At 38.3% G+C, this 21,166-nt stretch overlaps 1 protein-coding gene across 1 annotated transcript in view; it reads left to right on the top strand.

Moving 5' to 3' along the window:
• The first annotated feature begins 212 nt into the window (after window positions 1–212).
• The window catches only part of HCN1 (hyperpolarization activated cyclic nucleotide gated potassium channel 1), a 205,831-nt gene continuing 184,877 nt past the window's right edge, over window positions 213–21,166 (top strand). The window contains exon 1 of the mRNA XM_027446808.3: window positions 213–784. Within this exon, the coding sequence (XP_027302609.3) occupies window positions 402–784 (383 nt within the window). The 5' untranslated portion in view covers window positions 213–401. The remainder of the gene's footprint in view (window positions 785–21,166) is intronic.

Genomic DNA, 21,166 nt, shown 5'->3' with positions numbered 1-21,166 from the left:
CACGCTTCGCCCGTGTTAGAGGGAGGGAGGGAGGGACGGAGGAGGCCGGTCGGTGAGGGAGGCCGGGCCTGCCCCGTCCCTCCCCGCCCCGCCCCGTCCCCTCGTCCCGGCCGCCCCAGCCCCTGAAGGACTCCGGGGCGCTCAATGTCAGGCGGGCGGCGCGGAGCGGAGCGGCCGCCGGCAGGGGGCGGGCGAGGGGAAGCGGTGCCAGCCCTGCGCCGGAGCGCGGCTCAGTGTCGGCGGCGCTGGCCATGCCGGGCGGCGCGGCGGAGCGGAGCTGAGCCCAGCCGAGCCCAGCCGAGCGCAGCCAAGCCCAGCCGAGCCGAACCGAGCCGCTGAAGGGCACCGGCACCCAGGCACCCAGGCACCCCTCGCGATCTCCCGCGGCCGGGGCGCGCAGCATGGAGGCTGGGAAGCGCAGCTCCTCTCCCGGCAGCCGGGACGAGGGTAGCGCCAACGCCTTCCCGGCCAAGCCGGCGGCCCCGGCGGAGAAAGCCCAGAGCAGCCCCGGCGGCGGGGGCAGCGGCGTGAAGGAGCATGGCAACTCCGTGTGCTTCAAAGTGGACGGCGGCGGCGGAGGCGAGGAGCCCGCCGTGGGCTTCGAGGATGCCGAGGGTCCCCGGCGGCAGTACGGCTTCATGCAGCGGCAGTTCACCTCCATGCTGCAGCCGGGGGTCAACAAATTCTCCCTCCGCATGTTCGGCAGCCAGAAGGCGGTGGAGAAGGAGCAGGAAAGGGTTAAAACTGCGGGGTTCTGGATCATCCACCCCTACAGCGACTTCAGGTGAGCGCGGCGCGCCCGCAGGGGTGGCAGGCGCCCGGGGCGCCCCGCACGGCTCCGCACCGACACCCGCAGAAACTTCGCCGGGCTGCGCCGCGCCCGGCCCGACGGGCTGCAGGGCTGCCCCTTCCCTTCCCTTCCCTTCCCTTCCCTTCCCTTCCCTTCCCTTCCCTTCCCTTCCCTTCCCTTCCCTTCCCTTCCCTTCCCTTCCCTTCCCTTCCCTTCCCTTCCCTTCCCTTCCCTTCCCTTCCCTTCCCTTCCCTTCCCTTCCCTTCCCTTCCCTTCCCTTCCCTTCCCTTCCCTTCCCTTCCCTTCCCTTCCCTTCCCTTCCCTTCCCTTCCCTTCCCTTCCCTTCCCTTCCCTTCCCTTCCCTTCCCTTCCCTCCCGGCGCTCTCCAGCGTGCTGCACCGGGGAGGCCGCGGTGGGGTCGTCCCGGGCCGCCCGGGCGGGCAGGGTGCGGCGGCAGCACCCAGAGCCGTGTCGCTGACACCCACGACCGCCGGAGGGGCGGCTTTGGCGGAGCTGGAGGGAGATAACTTTGTCCAAGCTAGCGCTGCGTACCGGGCTGGGGCTCTCAGAGGTGCCCCGGCACACGCTGCTCTGGGTAGCTTTGGCAGTGGGTTAGATACGTGCAAAATCGGACTGATCTTGTGAAAAGCTGGGCAAATAAATTCCCGGGAAGAGGTATTAAAACTGTGTCTTAAATGAAGGATTATTTCATTTTACTACACAGACTAGCTGCCTGTGTACCTTTGTAAATTTACTGCTCTCTGGTATTTGCTGAAGAAATACCAGTGTTGTTAAGCATATTTGATCAAGAGCTTGAATTGACCGCTCAGCGTATACATAATAAGTGAATCACACTGGAGACCCTTTTTTAAAAAAGGGAAATCCAGCACTTTCAGCAGTCACATACATCTCACACAAAAATAAGCTGAATAGAACATACTCCATGAGGAAACGTGAGGAAATACTCGCAAACCTGAGTTTCTGTGGGACTGTTCAGGATGAAGTGCTGGGCAGCAAGCTGTGCTTGCTACACACTGTCAAGTCCCAGAGCAGGGTAGGGCCGGCACCTCATCCTGGCTTAAAATTGCTGGCTCCCTGGAGGCCAGGAGCAGCATCAGCTCCTGGAGTACCTTTCCCCTTTCTAGCCTGCTGTGCTGCACCAGCAGGTGCACCAATGGGGACAACCACGGGTCCTCATGCTGCCCGTCTGCCAGCAGGAGGGCAAGCAGCAGGGCACCGTGGCTCCGGTAGCCTCTTGCCTTCCCACCAGTGTGCATGGGTGACTTGATTCACATCAGGATGCCATTAAAATGAATGAGGTTATTACAGGGAGTCAAGTCACTTGTTTTGTTGTAAGCTCAGGGTCCAAGCGGGGTACTCTGTCCAACAGTGTCCTGGGCAGGATAAGGTTACAAATCGTATTTTGTAACATGCAGCTCTAAAAGGTGATGTATCAGATAGGCGATAAACATGTTGATTATGTTTCCTTACACAAATATCTTCTAATGCTGTCCTGATTCTTCCTGTGGGAAGGTTTAGAGATCATAGTGTATGCTTGCTTTGCTTTCCATTTTTTTTTTTTTTTTTTTTTTTTTAGTAGGAATAAGCAACACTGCACCCTTTCAGTCCTATAATCTCCATATTCTTAAAGTAACTATATTTTCTGAGGGAGTTATTGTGTATTTATTTTATTAGTATTAAAGTGTTTGATTCTTGAAATAAAGTTCATAGTTCATAATATTTTTCCAGACTTAGATGATGAGGGCTTATCCAAACCCAGTTCTTTATCCAGTAGGACAGTTACAGTGAGAAATTACAGTGATCTGCTTGTGCCATTTCTCCTGAAATAATTGTAACTGTATAAAGGTACTACTCTTTTTGGGTGCCAGTGTTTATAGACATGGGCTACTATGTTGCACTATGTAGTAAATTCATCTTCCTATGCAGGAATAAGGACAGTGCCAGTCAGCGCATCCTGACAGTGTCTCTGTTCCAGAGTAAAGGCATCTATAAGGGTGGAGTTGTTTTGATGTTTTTGCATTTTGTAAGAGTGTAATGTTTGTAGGTAGACAAGCCGTAAAACTTCCAAAGAGACAGAGGTATTCTAGTTTCACTGTGTTAACGTGGATGACGCCAAGGGAAAGAACTAAATTTTCTATCAATGTAACAACGAAAAGGTAAAAAGACAAATGTTTCCCAGTATCAAAATGGGAACACTTAGGGTAAGCTTGTACATGTAGCTATGACTAGGATATTTGTAGCACATGTGAAAATGGACATTACAGTAAATTTTGAATACAGGCACACTTAGGGGAATGATGGGTTATCCACATAGGAGATGGGAAAACTGTGATACGGGCTTCTGTGGATTCTCATCTATTTCTGTTTTTCCAGTTCCAAGTGCTTGCATGCTTTTGCTGGAATATTTTGATGCATTTGGTTAGTTACTGACCTCATTCTTTTCTGCTATTTATAAATTTTTTCATGTTTATTGACACTGAGCAATTTGGCTGTATGGTGTAGGGAGGGGGGGCAGGCAGTATCCCTGTGCCCTCATATTACCCTTTTTGGTGTGTGCAGAAGTGAAGAAATTGTGAAGAAACTCAGGGCCGTATGAATGTACTCTCATCCTTGCTGGGCTTGGTGTCTACTTTTATGGCTCTTTGTCCTGCCTATGTTTCAGGGATGAATTTGCTCTTTACCACACAGATACATCCTTGGAGAATTGAATACCATAAATATTGCATAATATTTCCACAAGGGGACCGTTTTGTTCCTGGTTGTCTCTTCCCAGTTTTCTGAGGTTAACGTCTAATGTTAAAGCTGTTACGTAAACCGAACACCTAATGCACACCCAAGGATCTCTGTTTGTCTCTTCCCAGCTGTGATTGCTGCCTCTCTGAACCTGGACAGCAATTCTGTTGAGTTGCATGAGTCACAAAATCTACCATCAGTGGTAGTGTTTATTGCAGTCCTTCATGCTTGCTGTGAGATACCAGGAGCCTTCAGCTGTACCTGCTTGTGTGTGTGAGAGCAACCTCGGGAAGGCATTGCGGAGCCAGCCATGAAACAAAGCAGCACAAAGCCGGGGGGAGACCCCAGCAACTGCAAAGGGTTCTTGGGCTGCCATAGTGGTTTCATGCATTTCACAGCAGATTTATTGTAGACATGAGATTTGGGCAGCTTCTCTACTTTACTGGCTCCTGATATCATTGGAAATGGATGTACTGTGGCCATTTTTTCAGATGAGTGCTTGGTGGCTATCACTCAGGGACATCAGGAGTTTCATGAATTCTCAGGGGGTTTGCATGCATGTGCCTGGCCTGTTGGGTCTGACCTTATGGCATCTCCCTGTCAATGCGTGCACAAAGAAACTCCCCTTATCATGGAAATCTTCCTTTCATTACTACATCAGCTAGAGCATCTGTAGTATGTGAACTAAAAACAAAACAGAGATGCTACTACCTCAAGAGTCACAAGGGAGAGGAATGTTTTAATGAGAAAGACTGAGTGGGACTAATGTGTGCGAGTAAATGTAGTCTGCATGCTCTGATGGTTACAGTTTTCAATTTGGTGTTTCAGAACAGGCTTTGACTGAAAGTGGCAACTGAAATTTTAATTGGCTTCAAGCTGAAGTCAAGTTGGACTGTGATAGAGAGTTGTCTGATGATGTGGTGGGTCAGGAGGTATAATGCAGGCAGTGGTGAAAGTCCCTTTCCTGTGTAAGATGAATACAAAGTATGAACTCCTGTGCAACAATAATAATCTATTGCCATTTTGTATTGGCAGAGTCCCTCTAACTAAGGTCTCCTTTATACAAGAAGCACAAAGCCTTATTTTGATGATAACGGAAAAGAAAAAGCAGAGTTAATTCTAGAACTTACAACAGAAATTTTCAAAAAATAGCGAATAATACAAGTATGCCAGATTTTAAACTGGAATGACACATGCATTTTTTTTTTTTTTTCAAAAGCAATCAAAGGTTTTTGTATACAAATTTGACAATTATAAAAACCTCTGACATTTATCACATAAACCCTTATAAATCATATAAATCTCTATTGATCGTACCTTGTATCTAAATTCAATGTAAGTTTTTTAAGTGTTTTAGTCACAGTGAAAGACACAATGTTTGTATAAATCTGGTTACTTCCAGAATTTTTGTATGTTGCCCTTAAAAAAGAATTATCTCATTTTGTACAGTTTGATCCATCCATGTTGTCATGCACACATGCAGCTTTTTTCAGTTAAATACAAGCCAAAGTGTAAGTCATAATAGTCATGTGCCTCATGCTATTATTATTATTATTGTTATTATTATTAATTATTATACTTCCATCCATTTCGAACATGAATTTGTCTTGTGCATCAGTCTTCTTTTTAGCTTGTATGTACCTTTTGGACCTGCCTCGAATACCAGCAGTCACCCTGATGTGGTGGACTCTGCGTGTTATGGGCAGCTCATGTACATATTTCTAAAATTTATGTTTGTATTGATTTGATACTTGTTCTTCTTTGTCTTCACTCTACGTGTTGTACCTATAACATATTTTAAGAAGCTTAGGGTAAGCACTTTGTCCCTCTCATTTGTCACATGTCTGTAATGTCTCAGTTGAAGCTAATGAGCTTTATCTTTTTGTGAGCTGTTACCTACTTAGGTTTATACAGAGCCGTAGAGTTGGGAAGTAATACGTGATTAAGACAATGTTTAGTATCATACATATATGTGATTTGTATAGTTATATTTATGTAAAATCAAATAGATAAATTGTGTTGATTTATATTAAATAGATCAGTTACAAATTATTGTCGGTTTTAAAGGATACATTATGTCACTGGTAGTTTACCAGTAGGAAATACCTGTAGTTTCAGATTCTAAATGTTACTTATGATTAGTGATAAGGCTTTGTTATGATATTGACACTTTGAGTTATTTGCTTATTGTTAATGGAGTATTTATACATTCTTGTACAAACTGTTTTTTTTTTTTAATCTACTTTTTTTTATGACAGAAGCACAGTTTAGCTGGGGCTGTCTTTTATATATTTACATGGCATTAGATTTTTAATATTTACATTAAAGAAAAACTTCTTCCCATTAAGCTATTCCTATTACATGTATATTTGCTCTTTGTACATCACTAAACATAGATAAACATTTAGTATTGAAACAATCATTAGCAGTATATGGCATTTGATTTACTAAATTCAAACATTTTAGCACTTTACATTTGTAAATGCCCCAAAGGATAGAATGAAAATTTTGTAGCATTAAGCTAAATAATTCATTTATAATGTCAGAAAACATTACTTTCCAACAGTAAGTTATATATTAAGCTTTATAATAGTTCTCCAAGTAAAGCGCAACTCTCATCAAGGTTGGTGTTGGCAAGTAAGCAGGACCAAAAACAAGCAACAAATTATTCTCTTGGAAATGCTTTGATGTAGAATATGGGCCAGATATGAATTTGATTCTTTTTCATCTTCAGTTCCTATTATTTTTAATATTGAATAATGTCTCATCATTGCCTGTCACTGATTCATTTGTTGTGAAATAGGTGACTAAAGCTAGCTACTGGCATTTGGTTTTATACAATTTATAAGCATGCATGAGTGAAAACAGATATATAGAAGTGTGAGTTGTGCCTTTGGGTTCCTGAGGGTCTTGTTTTCTAGTGTCCTTTGTGATTTTCTTCAAGAACCACAACAGAAAGCCTGCTGAATCCACCTGAGGTTGGTGCTGCAGCCACTCACATTCTGTGCCTCTAGGGGATGTGGGGAAGATTATGCTTCTATTTGTGCAAGGAAAGCAATTTGTTTTATTGATAGTTCATGCTCCTGTCTCCGGATAATGTGGAATTATAATGCATCATTTGAGCTCACATCCATGTCCAACATTTCACAATTTTTATTATGTCCATTCTAGTCCTGGAATAACAGTCCATTCATTGCATTTTCTTTCAAAATTTTAACATTACATACACAAGAGTACAAAGCAGTGTGTACAGCAGACAAAGCTCAGTAACTGCAACTTGAATAAATAACTCCTCCATTTTCTGATATACTTTTAATTTAACTAGGGTTGTTTTGAAGTTCATCATCAGTATTGCTTATGAGGAAGTAAACAAGTACAGGATACTTAGTTTTAGAACATTCAGTGTCTTCATAATCTAAGTAAAGGTGCATGTACTGACTTTGAGATATGTGTGAAACCAAAAATCAACCCAGTGAAAAACCAGCAACCCAAATCAAAGATAAAACTACTACAAATCAAACCAATACATTACAGAATTCCCGTGATTAATCTAAAAGATGATGTTTTGGGGGACTTCTATGCAAGTCTGTAACCTTTGACCTGGGATGATCAACATCCTGACAGAAATGTTTTCTGATATTTTTGTTGTTTTGAATACAGGGAGAAAAAAAGTACTTACATGGAGAATTATAATCTTAATAAAAATTTGGATCTCATAAGATCAGAATCATGCTTGGGCAGTTGGGGAAAAAAGTACCTATTCTTTATTCCCATTGAGCAAGACCACAATGTTTTCAATGCCTACTGCTATTTTATTTGTTAACTCATGACAATAACCAATGCTATAATTCTTTTACATCTTTTTGTTGTTGTTGTTTTTATTTTTGTTTTGTTTTTCTATTTTGTTTCTCGGGCTTGAGTATATGGAGGGAACTGTGAATTGGAAAACTGTATAAAAATGTGGCATAATAAAGGTCTGGATCTAGGATTTGTTTCAGGGTTTATAATGATCACAAAGCTGAGTGAAAATGCATAATGCTTGATTGATAAGTTGCGTAGGTTTGTTTATGCTTATGTAATCAAGTCAAAATTTCAGAGACATAGTTTCTGATTGTTCAGTTTGGGATAGGCTTTTTAGGGTACTCAGAAATAGGGATCTATGAGATAAGATGTCACGTAAAAAGTGTGAATATCTACCTGTGGTTTGGTATCTTCCTATGAGCAGTGACATTGCAGAGTTTAATTAAACTTTGTTAGCTTTTTTTGAGCAGCTAGGTTTGAAAACAGTAGAAGGCAAAATACTATTCTTAGGGAGAAGGGAATAAGTTAGATAAATTTGCTTCATTTGGATTTAAATAAGCAATATCCATTCTCATCTGTGCACTCAACTGAATGCTTGAGAGCTTCTTCTATGTCAACATGTGATTTTTGAGTGAAGAAACTCTTAACCTACTTTGCAATGTTTAATTTTTAACCTGACAGTACAGTTCTTATTAATTGCTTGAAAGTCCTTTAGCTGTCTATTCCCTGATTCTTTCCCAGAGGCATGATTTAATTTTAAAAGTCATAGTGTATTCAGCTCTAATTATTGGAGGACTCGTTCTAGACACGTAGTAAGGTATGTTAATGACCAAAAACTGTATCAGCTGCAATGTCAATACTACTTCAAGGACACTGTCATTTAGCTTCCATAAAATCTCTGCTAATATCTTTTAATCTGATGATAGTCAGATTCAGGCAAGCTGCATGATATTTTGAAATAATCTTACTACCTCGGTTGCAATGCAGCTGGAACAAGTCTAGAGTAAACACGTGTTTAGAAAATGTTCATTTGATTACAAAAGAAACGCAGTCTGTAGCCATTATATATTTAAAAAACTCCACAAACAAAATAAAATCAAAAAACTGAACTCCCCCTAAAACCTGTTCTTACTTATGCCAGTGAAATCCCTACAATTTGAATTACATCGTATAGTTAAGAATATAATTTGGTTCTTATTTTATTAACTTATGTGCTGTTTATGGTTGTCTCATCTAACAAAGCATATTAATTAACAATTTGCTACATTATTGGAATTTAGTGTGTTGATGACATTAATACATTTTGTATCTCTACAAAAATAATTTATTAAAATATATATAATTGATATATATGATATATATATATGATATTTTGTTTTCTGCTGAAAAAAACACATGTAGCTTTATGCTAATAGTCAACGCTAGTTAAACATAGTAAATGATAGTCCAGTCTGGTATTGTCAGGAGTAAGTGTCTCTTTATTATCTCTTTATTATTTTGAATTTATGTAATTTAAAATAGCCAATCTATGTAAAAATCATTTAGGTTGCATTTTGTTTTATTTGTTATTATTTTTTTCATCTAGTTCTTAGTCTGAAATCCATTGAAGCTTATGTTCATCTTAAACCTTCAGTATGTGAAAAGCCCCATAGAAGAATAACTTGACTTCAGTGTTCATGCATTTAGGAATCAAACCGTCCAATTACATATGTACCACGTTCTGGTTGCTTCCAGACTTTTTTCTCCTGTCAGCAGAGGAAATACTGAAGCACTGATGTTTTCTTGTCTGGTTCTGTTGCAGCCTACAATAACTCCCCAGACCTTTGTTTCTCTATGCCATGACAGCAGTGAGAGACCGTGTTGTTCTGAAGTGACCTCAACCTTGAGCAAATCTGTAGATTGCAGTGAATTTAGGGTAATAAATAATAGGATCCTAAATAAATAATAGGATCCTAATGATAAGTGATTATTTAAGCTTTCTCCAGGTCACAAGTATGGGCACTATACAGAACCTTTTTAACATACGTACAGTATCTTAAAGATCTATCAAGATCTATCCAATTCTACTGTAGAGATGGAGTACGTGTATGGGTGGAAGACCAGTGTCCAGCTGGAAGACCAGCTTGCAATCAAGCTTCACATGACTGCTGAGAGGTTTTCCATCAGTCACTCTTGTGTGACTTCTGTTTATCTGTTCATGCCAGGAGAACTTCTGGTATATGAGCAGTACAGAAATTACTATGAAACAAGTAGTAGGCAATACTGCCCCATAAAACCTATTACTGTTATTACCTCACAACACATACTAGCAAGCTTCTGGGTTCCCCAAATACATCCTGGGCTTGGTTCATTGTGATGGCTGTGTATGTGCTTGTTTTCATTTGATTTCTCAGTGGAAATGACACAGCCAAGTTCATCTGTCAGTCTGGTTCACCTTTGCTTTAGTGCCAGACAAGCTCAGTAGAAAAGCAGAGATTTTATTTTTTTATTTTTTGGTCCAGCTAGGGATTAGTCTGTAAGACAGAAATTTGGAATCAAAACATTGGTGACAAAATAAAGCATGCATATCCTTCAATCTTCATCTGTTAAGTTGGGACCTTTCTCATTATTCACCTTACCAGAATATTGTGAATGCCCCATCCCTGAAAGTCCAAGCTGGATGGGGCGTTGAGCAACCTGTTCTAGTGGGAGGTGTCCCTGCCTATGGTAGGGTTGGAATTAGATGACCTTTAAGGTCCCTTCAAAATCAAACCATTCTATGCTTCTATGAATATTTCAGAGATGTCTTGTTTTTTAGAGCCGTGTGTCCAGTCTTCTTGGAAACTGCTATGTGGGTGACTTCCTAAATACATCCTGTGTTTTCTGTCTTTTATTTAAATAACTTATTATGGTTTATCTCTCAGGTAGTGAAATTCTGCTTATAGACCTCTCATAGTTCTCATCTGACAGTTTGTAGGAACATAGTGATCTGTCTGTGACAGATCAACTGGGTAATATTGTTTTATTTATTTATTTATTTTTTGTTTTTGAGGACAACAACTTCATTCTGTTTCTCCCACTCCATCCCTTCTTTAAGATATAAAAAATCATTTTATACAAATGGGAATGACACACCGATGGTTTTATTGATATTTTTTAGCCCTACTACATAGTTCCCATTCTTACTGAGTCTTCTAGCTAGGAAATACTGAGCTGTTGGGCTAACTTCTCCCTGGCATTTTGAACTTGTCATTCTTCACAGGGTCTTGTAAGCAAAGAACTTAAAAAAAAAGAAAAAAAATAATAATTGAATGCATAGTTCCCATGATAGCTTTCTGTTGAGAATGCAACTGACACAACTGAATGTGCTTTTAACGTAGACCTAGTAAAAAGATGCGTTGCCCAAATTGTCCCTTCAGCCCATCTATTGCCAGCTTGGGAATTCTAGTGTTGCATATATCTATCACATTAAAGATGTAATTATGAGAAGCACACTTCTGTAATGCAGTGGGAGTGTGGTATCAAGAGTAAGCACTGCCAGATGGCGGGTGATCTAACAGAGCATTTTAAAAGGGTCAAAATCGAAAATGTCTGAAATCCAATGGCTTATTAAGCAGTAGACGTTGCGTGTGTGGGACAAGTGAGAGATAAGTAACCTAATTTAGGTGCCCACATGATCAAAATTGACTTTTAATTGCATACATTCTGTCGGTAAATATCTGAAATGCATGTTTTTATTAACTTATGAATGTTTATTGAAATTGGAGCAGAATATTAAGTGCAATGATATACTGCTGGGTGTTAAATTTTAGTAGGGATTTTACATGTATTTACTGAAGTTTTAGATTATTTTGATGGGTGATCTCTCTGAAACAGGTGAAAAAAAATCTAAAAACAATTTCAAAATATTTAATATTGGAGTCCCTAATAATTTTATTATTTCATGTGCTTTGCTAGATATGAACTAAATACAGCATAAGTGGCAGCTGAACCGAATTAAACTCTTCATTCTAGTGTGCTATTTAAGGATATAAGCTATGAGTTTTAATTTCTTCTCTTTTAAACTGAAGATGAAAACTGAAGCTGTTCCTGTTTCCTAGGCGTGCATTTTCCTGTAGTCTGCCTTTTGCTGTCTTTTGCATGCTGGCTAATTTTCGTTTGGTGAGAGGTAATTTTTGTTAAAATGGATATCTGCAAGACTCCTCAGTGCTGTACAATCTGAAGCCAGTGTCACTCAGTAATTTCCACTACCACCCCACTCATTTCTGAGGACTATATTAACATTGCTTGATGTGACCAGGGATGTTTCTGTTTCTAAATTGCAGCCAACTTTCACATTCTACAGAGGATGAACTAAGTTTATTTTTTTCGTGGAAGTTCAGTAAGAGCTGCTGTGAACTTCTGCTCCCATGCTTGCTCCCCACAACATGACAGGTTCAGGCTTGGAAGGAGAGACAACTTTACAGCCCTGAAAATCAGGTTTCAGGAGACTGCAGATAATGGTAGCAGGTGTTGTTGCTCTGGGTACTGATTATTACCTATTACCTTTTTTTTTTTTTTCTTTTCTTTTTTTACCTAGTAATTCCATTAAGAGTCACTGAATTGCATCTCATCTTAGTATTGAATGTACATACCGTTTTTCACTGGCAAAATGAGTGAACAGAATATGATATTGAAATTGGTTTCATGTTTCCGGTACAAAGTTTTCCATTTCTGGAATAGCTTGAAAATGTAAATTTTACCCAGGGCTCTGAACAGTATGTGCAAATCTACAGTATGCTAGATGAAGATCTGTGATGGAGGTTAGGAGCCTATCCATCTTTGGATGTCAAAAGAAGCTGGGGACCCAAATACTTTAAGCATCTGGACTCCACAGCTGAATACCTTTCACAATTCTAGTCATAAGGAGCTGTAAACGGCAAAATTGATTTTTAAACATTGCCTACCATGGGTTCAATGCATTCTATGAATTCAGAATAACTTGAATATGCTTCCTATTTCATTCCATTCAGATTATATATTTTAATTGTGCTGTTTACATATCAGTTTTTTTTCTGAGGTATTTTTCCATCAGTATTTTTATTCTGTTGAGAAGTTCTACCAATAAATTTTCACCCTAAATTTCTTTGTTCTCTGCCAATGAATTATTAACATCTCTTTGTCTTTTCTAATTATTGCCCTTCTTTATCTTAAACTTCTTTGAATAGTTCATCACTCACTGTGCTCCAAAAAGTAAGCACAAATATTTGACTAAATTAAATTTTGTCTTTCTGAGGGAATATTGGATTGTAGCTCAAACATATTCTGAGATCTCCAAAGTAAAATGTTTTAATTTGCAGAAAGCCAGAAACCTATTTATTGTACATAGACAACTTCATTTTGCTTGAACATGGATGAAAGATAAAGATGGGCATCTGGCATTTTATTCACCATCGTAAAGGGAAGCTCTTTTTTTTTTCGGTGTCTCAAAGGAATGATCATCTATCTGCAAGGTAGTAAGTAGTCGCCTCACTGCTTTTGCTGTTGGTTATCCTTCAGGTCACAGGTCCCTGACCAAAGTTTCTTATTTAGAGCAGCTTATCAGTGGCTACTATTACAGGCAGCTTTGCTTGTAGGCGCACACTTTCCCTTGTCACCTATAACCTGCATGGCGTGCCTGATCTCCAGAACTAGCCTGGGGGCTGTGCAATCCCAGAGGGGTATGGTGGAGTGCTTTGTTTGAACTCCTGAATGCTGAAGATGGAGAACTTCTGCACCAAGAGGCTTCAAAGTCAACTGTGAAAAAAAAAGCACCCTACCAAATAATAAGCTTGCTGGTGGAGAAGCAGATTATTAAATAATTTCCCTTTTATATTTTTTTTTCTGATAAATATTTATAAGTGAAGGTTATAGCAAAGGCTATGGTAAAGTTTGAATAATTTTTCAGATCTTAATATTTCTATCAATCTTTTATTTTTTCAGGCTGAAAATGACATGTTACTCTGCAGCTGAAAGTGATTGCCATATTTTAATAAAAAACTAAGGGCAACTGCAGAGAAAAAAAACTATCCAATAAGCATATTTTATATAACAACTTTACTTCCGATGGTTCTGTCTCAATCTAGATAGAATAGAAACTTTTACTATTCTAGGTAGTGTTAACAAATGTCTTCCAGTGGTTGAATAACAATTTCATATGACTGAATGAAAATAATTAGCAGACATACTTCAACACAAAAATTTAGTAAAGGTTAAGTTTTTAGAAATGGATCTTGAACATCCACTGCATTGTTGTGTATACCTGTGAAAAACTCCATTTGTTAATTACAGCTGTGGGAACAATATGCCTATCAGAACTGCTGCTGGCAAAGGTGTATCAGAAGGAGAAAAGCTCTCATTGCATTTCATGTTGAGGCAATTTTTACGAAGTGCCTGATGTCGCAGGTTATCTCTTGTTTTGCAGATTGAAAAATACCTAATAAATGTGTACACAGGGAGAATGTTGGTCTTTAAGGGGATGGCTTTTTAATATTATTTTTTTTTAGAATAAACAAAGCAATCTTATTGAAAAAGAGCCTTCTTTGTTTCCTTACATTAAATTAAATGGCAAAAAAGCTGTTCAGCAATAATATTTGGTTGCACTGTTCATAAATCTCAGAGACGGATTTTGCATACCCGGAAACTTGCTTTGTATTCCAAACCTCTACCCTTGGCTGAGTTTCTTGCAACTGTATTACAAGAGGTTTTCCTTAGGCCTGGCTGTATGGAGCTTGCTGGAGCATTAGAGAGTGAAATAGCATGAAAAGGAGACAAGAGGAGCAGAGGTAAAACTGTAATATCATGGTTACTTAGGCCAGTAACTAGAACATCTTTGAACATCCTATATTCTCTTCCTTGTTTGCTTTTCTGTTCTGGATTTTCCTTTTTGTTTTAAACAAGTGAATAGCAGGTCTATCTGATTGATGCTGGTGCTGTCTAGCAGCATAATGAGCTGGCTTGTTTTGGCGGTGCATGCAGAGAGCTATGCTGTCAAAAGGATGATAGGATTGGAGCATTCAGTATGTAAATTGGGAAATCTTAAAGAAATGTTAGCATTGTGTTGCATCCATTTAAATATTAGGGAAGGCAAATGGCTAACAGAGGGATCTGGATGCCAGCTGAATAATGAAACAAATGGGGGATTCTGAATATGGTTGGTGTGAGGAGTAGAAGCCTGCTCAAGCTGCTTTTCATGGTAGGGACAGGTGCTTCAGTGTATGAAGTGTGAAATTTTGTTTTGAGAGAAAATGGTGAAACTTGATATTGAACTTCCTAGCTGAGCATTTACTTTCCTACCCATGTATTAGCACAGAACTTGCAAGGTGCGTTGCCCTGCAAACAGGGTATTGTAATGGGGAAAGGCTTAAGCTGGCTTCTGTCATTTCTTAAAGTGAAGTGAGGTATGAACTTTATTTTCAGTAAATTGTTTTTTAGTGATATAAGAAAATTGATACAATGAATTCAGTTTACAAAATACCAACTGAGACTAATACCATTTTCAGCTTGTTTATCAGAGCATGTATTTGAATGCTTCTGTTCACCGGTCAGTTCAGGAAAGAAAACCATCAGCCCAGATGTTGAAAGTACAGACTAGTTTCCATCATTTGGAGGAGAGGATTTGAACCTTAACGTTTACTTTGCATTGCACTTCTGACATAGGTATTTTCAACATCATTATCACCTCTCATAGTTGTTATGCTTTGATAGAGCAAAAGAGTGGGAAGGACTCTCTAATCTAGTGGCTACCTTACCCGGGGAGAAGTTATTGGTTATTGGTTTCTGCTGTAGTTTGTATCTGCTAAGTCAAAGGAGAAGATATCAACAGCATACCTCACTTAAGGAGATACAGTGCCTTTTGAAGCCAATGATTTACTGCAGGGTGATATTCATGTATTACAAGAAAACAACCTACTGATCTTTAGAACCATACTTCCACTTATTTTGAAGGAAAGGTTGAAAATATTGTTTCATTGTCAATACTTGCTTTTGTATTTGAGAAAGATCAGTCATAAATAGCTGTGAAAGTGAATAACAATTTAACTTGATTTATTTCTTCTAATTTGATTACTTACTTTTGCATTAAAATCTAATACATTAGCGTAGATACGTAAGAGGCATATGAATACTGTCAGGTATATTTGTTTTTACCTATGATGTAAGAATAAGAAGTCAGAATAGGTAATCCATTTGCTCATTTCACACCTTTCTGTAGTTCTTCTAAATGCATCTATTTTTTTTTTCCTTGGAATTTGAAGACCACCTAATTTTTTTTTGTTAACATAGTGTCCAGTCTCTTCTTCAATTAACTTTTTCAAGAATGATACACCATGTTCAGCTATTTGAAGTTGGTTGTCAGTTTGTACTGTATCTTTGTACAATGATATGCACAAAGATTTGTTCTTTTTTCACCTGAAAATCAGAACTGAATTGTTAGTATATTTGTCAAATACCAGAAATCTTGGTGTCTTTGTTCACTATGTTGATACTCATGTCTTATTTTTGTTTTCAGAGGTATTCACCTCTGAAAAGCTAATGGTCACAACTCATTTGGTGGTTGGTCACAAGCCACAAACAAATAGTCATGACTGGGATGTGTCAATGACTACTAAGGAATATTTTCCCTGTCATCTCTTCTCCTGCTCCTTCTTTGAAGATAGAAATGAACTTTTCTTCATCAGCAGAATCTTTAATCATTTAAATATTACACAGATAGCTGAGAGATTTAATTGATTAAAAATATATTAAAGAGCAATATTAATTCTTATTATTCTGACATAAATTAGTAGTTAGCATATTAATTGGCATGTTAGCCATAAGGCATTTGCTGTTTTCTGTATTTTTTTCAAGAATTTTTAAGGCATAAAAAAAAAAAAAAAGAAAGAAAAAAAAAAGATGCTTTGACAAGAATTACAGAAAGCTTCTCCCAATTTAAGCCTCTCAACTTTTACTTCATATAGAGGCATCCTAAATGTCGTGTTTTTAAATGGCACTCTTAAAATTTCTGTCACTACAAAATTCTTAATTAGTGCAAGTGCTCCAACATAAGATACAAGATTATTTTGCAGCTGAAATATTCTTGGATCTCCATCTTTTTCAGAATTTTTCTCATGCCTGTGAAGTGGTCCTTTCTAATTTGAGAACACTTTTTTTTTTTCCCTTCTTCCCCAGTGATCTGCTACAGAAATTTGCTGACACTTAAAGAATCAGAGTCTGGCAATTAGTGATTGATTTATCAATGGCACTATGAATTCAAAACGTATCAGTTGGAGTGCCTACACAAAATGTTGCTTGATACTGAGAGGCTATGGTTCAACATTATGAACAGAAAGAGTCTGGGGAAGATGTATTACTTGTGAGGCATGTTGGAAGCATTGAATAGATGCAGTTTTGATGATCTGAAATATTTATGGATTGGTCTGGCATACAGGTCAACACAGATAGGTTCAACCTTTTCCAGCAGCAGACTCAGTTGTTTGTCCTGACTGTTCCCCAGCACTTTTTCCTAGGTGGTAGATGTATGGACAGGACTAGCCTGTTTTTTTCCCCAAGGGGTGTGCCTGAAGGAAGGAGGAGCTGTGCAAAGGTGAGGGCATTCCAGCACATTGACAGAACTCCTCTGGGAGCAGTGCACTTCTCTTGCTCAAGGTTAGATGGAAGTCAGGCTTTAATTCTTTCTACTGTAATTTAATAAGTTTCTCTGGAGGAAAACCAACTGCAAACAGCAGATGTATTCAAGCACTTATGGTAGGGGATTATTGGCTAAAACCAAAGAGACTCATTATTAAATAATATTGCTATGTTACATAAATTTCTCCTTGTCCTCTCCATCCTCCTCTCCCATACGCAGTGAGGGTAATGCTACTCTTCTGTCTTTGTTTTTCCATCTCAGAACATGAGACTTAATCTGTTAATGCCTGTAAAATGCTATGAAAACTTTGGACCAAAGCTATTGCATCAGTACTAATAAGTACAATTCTTTTGATGAAATGTCCCATCCACTACCTGAATTTACTAAAAAAACCCTTATATAATAGTTGAATAGAAATCAGTCAAATTTACAACCACTGTCTGTGGACAGTACTGCAACGATTCTTTTCTAGTAATCAAGGCTGTGATGCACTCAAGCTTTAAACTGAACAAAATGCCATAAGCAAGGCCTTTCAAAAGTAGCAAATTGCTGTTCATTGGCTTCATTGGGCTCTGATCGGCTTCCCCAAGAGCTACATTCATCTAGTCATCTGCCTAATGCATATAATTGCAACTGGGCTAGAAACTGCAAATCTTCAATGCTAATTGTGTATTCTTATCTGGTAAAACTATCCGGTAAAACTCATGAAAAAAAAAGTTGTATGAAACTGTACAATTTGCTAATTTTTAGGTACAGTGTATAGCTGCATTAAAAAAAAAAAAAAAAAAAAAAGAGGATTCAGCATTTCTGAATTTTATTAATATTTCTTTGAATTCATTTTCTTATACCATGCAGAGAATTGTATCGATATTTAAAAAATAACAGTAGAACACATAGATTGGATCTCCAAGCATATATGGCTAGTCTTGAAGCAAAGGACTTCGGTATTGATAGAAGGCATAGATAACATCAAATGAAGTTTTCAGACCATCCAAAGTCTTCATTATTATGATTGTAATTAATTTTATTTTAATTGATTTTAGTCTGAAAGAGAATAAAGCCCTTGGGCTGGGAGATTGCCAGGTCCAACACTGCTTGTAATTTGTGTTGTGAAACTGAGTTTTCAGAACTTCAGCCTCATCCTAGATTCACCCTTCTCAGGCAGGTAGAGAAGCCTTTCTGGAGCTTTCCTTAAGTCAGTGAAAGTTCATTAAGCTTGATATGTTTTAAATGAAAAAAGAATAGCAAATTTGGATGATATTTTCAAATGAGACTATCACAGGCTCCTACTTAGTAATAATATTACTACTTAACATTATTTCTGCAGTTCAAGATCAGCACTTGAAGTTCAGAAGATGCTCTGTACTCTATTCTACTGCTTTAGAATAGGTAGGAGTAAGGCATGAAAGGGACTGTTTCAACCTTGCAAGATTCCTCATTTGCATTTATCAACAAGGTGAAAGCAGTTAGAGAAGAAACAGAGGGGAATAAGAAATAAAAATATTTTTTTTTTTCAGGAGAATATTTTCTCTTAAAAAACAAACAAACAAACAAACAAAAAACAAACAACACAAACCCAACCTTTTGCCTTCCCAAAGCTTGAAGTATGAAGCATAGTGCCACAGCTGGGAAAAAAATGAGAAAACCGTGAAGAATGAGTACCTTCAGATGAGGAAAAGTTTTATCAACAGAGAAGAACACAACTGCAGAACTAACGTGTTTGCCAGCAAAAAACTGTCAAATCTGAAGAGCAGTGAAACTTCACTAGTTATTTTAACATATTTATATTAATGTGATCACAGAGCTAGGCTAAAGGAAATTATATGTTTGGAGAAATAAAGACATTGCTTCATTTTATATCATCTTTCATGTGATACATCCAGAGGTCAGAACTTGTAAGTCACAGAAGCACTTCACAATATGTTTACAATATTTAAACTTTTAATCCTCCTCCTGTGGGGGATATTTCTGGTAAAAAAAAAATGTAAGGAATTTTATTTACATGCCTTTTTTTTCCCAGAAGCAACATGGGTGGGTGGACACCTGTGACATCATGAAAAAGAACTCTGGGTCCCTGATGAACACCCTCCCTTCTTCCTCCTTTTGTCTTCTCCAACACATTCCATTGATTTTCTGAAAGTTGCAGATGGCTTCAGGTGTGTTTAGCTTTGCTCTCTGTTACTAAAAGAATGAAATTAATAGAGCTGCAAAGCAAGGGAAAGATGACGTCCTGTGAGAATCAAATTCTGATATGCCTAATCCTAAGTTTAGTACTTGTTACACTATACTGTAATAAAGTTTTAAATTACCATTATTTCTACTCAGATTTGTCCCATATAAGATACTGATTTCTCTGTAAGGTGAATTGGTGATCCATGAAGTAAAAGTAATAAAGCTATGTTTGAAGGTGAGAGGAAGATGTCAAGTACTCATTTCATTGAGCATCTGCTAGCTGCTCAAAATATTTAACTAAAGAGGAGACAAGTTTTCCATGGAAAGCTTGTGAAAATTTTCTGCAGTTCCTGATTCCCTGACTGAGTAGAGTGAAATTGTGTCTGGATAACATCTGGATTGAAAGATTTTTTATAAGTAATTTGAATATCTTTTTCATTCCTTCTAACATTTCACCCTTCTAACATGGCTGATGAGTATTTGTAATTGAATTTCATGATTTTTTTGTTTTGTTTTGTTTTGTTTTGTTTTAATACTCAAGTTTTCATGATCTTTCTGGAAACTAGAAAGCTGTCATACTAAGCAAAGCCTTGACTCCTCTGTAGCCTCAAGCCAGAACACCCCATACCTTAGAAATGCAGTTAGCTCTGCTGCTTGATTTGTGAGCCTGCCGACAACTTCTGCCAGGTCAATGCAGGTGTACCATAAGGATAATCATTTATCAATATGCACAGATTCAAGGACAATGAGACTGTGTCAATGGGCAGCATCCAGAAAATAAAAGGAAATGCAAATCTCAATGACTTCTGACACTATTGTGTATACAACAAGTAATACAGCAAATTACCTAGATTAGAGCTGAATTTTTTTTCTTTAAAACACAACTTTCTCTGGGTTGGATATATAAAGCAGAAAATAAAATTCCTGCTAGATTACATTATTAAGCTTGATGAAAACATTGATTAATTAATGCTAAGGTTTTTTATCACTTTTTGGTAGGCACTCATTTTAAACAGACTGTTTGTCCTTTTCTGGAGAGCTAGTGGCAATAAATAAACCACCAAAGTTTCATCATGTTCTGGAGATGTAAAAAGCACCTTGTTTTAAGTGTGTTTGGAAAGTAGAGAAGATAAATTATGAGTGAAAAGATCAGGGAAAAAGTAGTGGATTCAAATAGTTATGTTTGACAATATCAAAGTAATTGTGTGATGTTTTCCTGTATAAAATGGCTCCTTAAAATATAGAAAAATATTCTTAAAACTGTGCTTTTGTACTGTTTCAGAACTTAGACTTTTTTCACCTAGAGATATAAAAACTCTGAGAACCATTTTAAATGTTTCAGTAATAACTGAGTGCAGATTTCAGTGCTGATAGTGGTGTTTTTGGTTAATGGCAACAAGCAGTAGCTGTACTGAGTACAGTACCTGTACTGAGCTAGCTTTGCAAGATCAGTAAGTTCTATAGCCATTTGCTGTGGGTAGTCTGTGCATGTCATTATGAGCTTTAAAAGTTCTTGTTATGCCAGGTTCTTCTTTTTTGCCTCATTCTCAACAAGTTTGTGTCATAGGTTTATCACTTCCTTGCTTTTTGTCAACATGCTTAGTACCTTATATAAATCTGCAACTTCAAGGCTGTAAGCTTTAAAGATTTATAACCATCCTTGTGGGGGTGGAGGGAAGCAGCTAAACCAAATAAATAGTTCTAAAAATAGCTTGAAACAAAGGGTTACTCTGTGTCTCAGTAGCAGCTCCTTGTATGGCCTTCTGAAGCTATTCAGTTGGCTCTCAAATAGGTGAATAGTAGGATGTTCTGAATTGCTGGGCAAGGAATGCATTGTATTACTTTCTCTGCACAGGTTACAGAGAGCAATACAGGGAATTACGTCTATTTTTTCTCACCTGAAAGAAAAATGTCATATAATGTCGCCAAGAAAATGGCATTAGGAAACATTTTCCTAAAGGAAAACATATGATTCATTTCTAAATGAAAAATGAATCATACTCTAATAAGACTTTTTCTAGCTA

Source organism: Anas platyrhynchos, chromosome Z, assembly GCF_047663525.1.
Source record: "Anas platyrhynchos isolate ZD024472 breed Pekin duck chromosome Z, IASCAAS_PekinDuck_T2T, whole genome shotgun sequence".
Taxonomy (NCBI): domain Eukaryota; kingdom Metazoa; phylum Chordata; class Aves; order Anseriformes; family Anatidae; genus Anas; species Anas platyrhynchos.
This window is presented reverse-complemented; position numbering and strand designations above follow the sequence as displayed.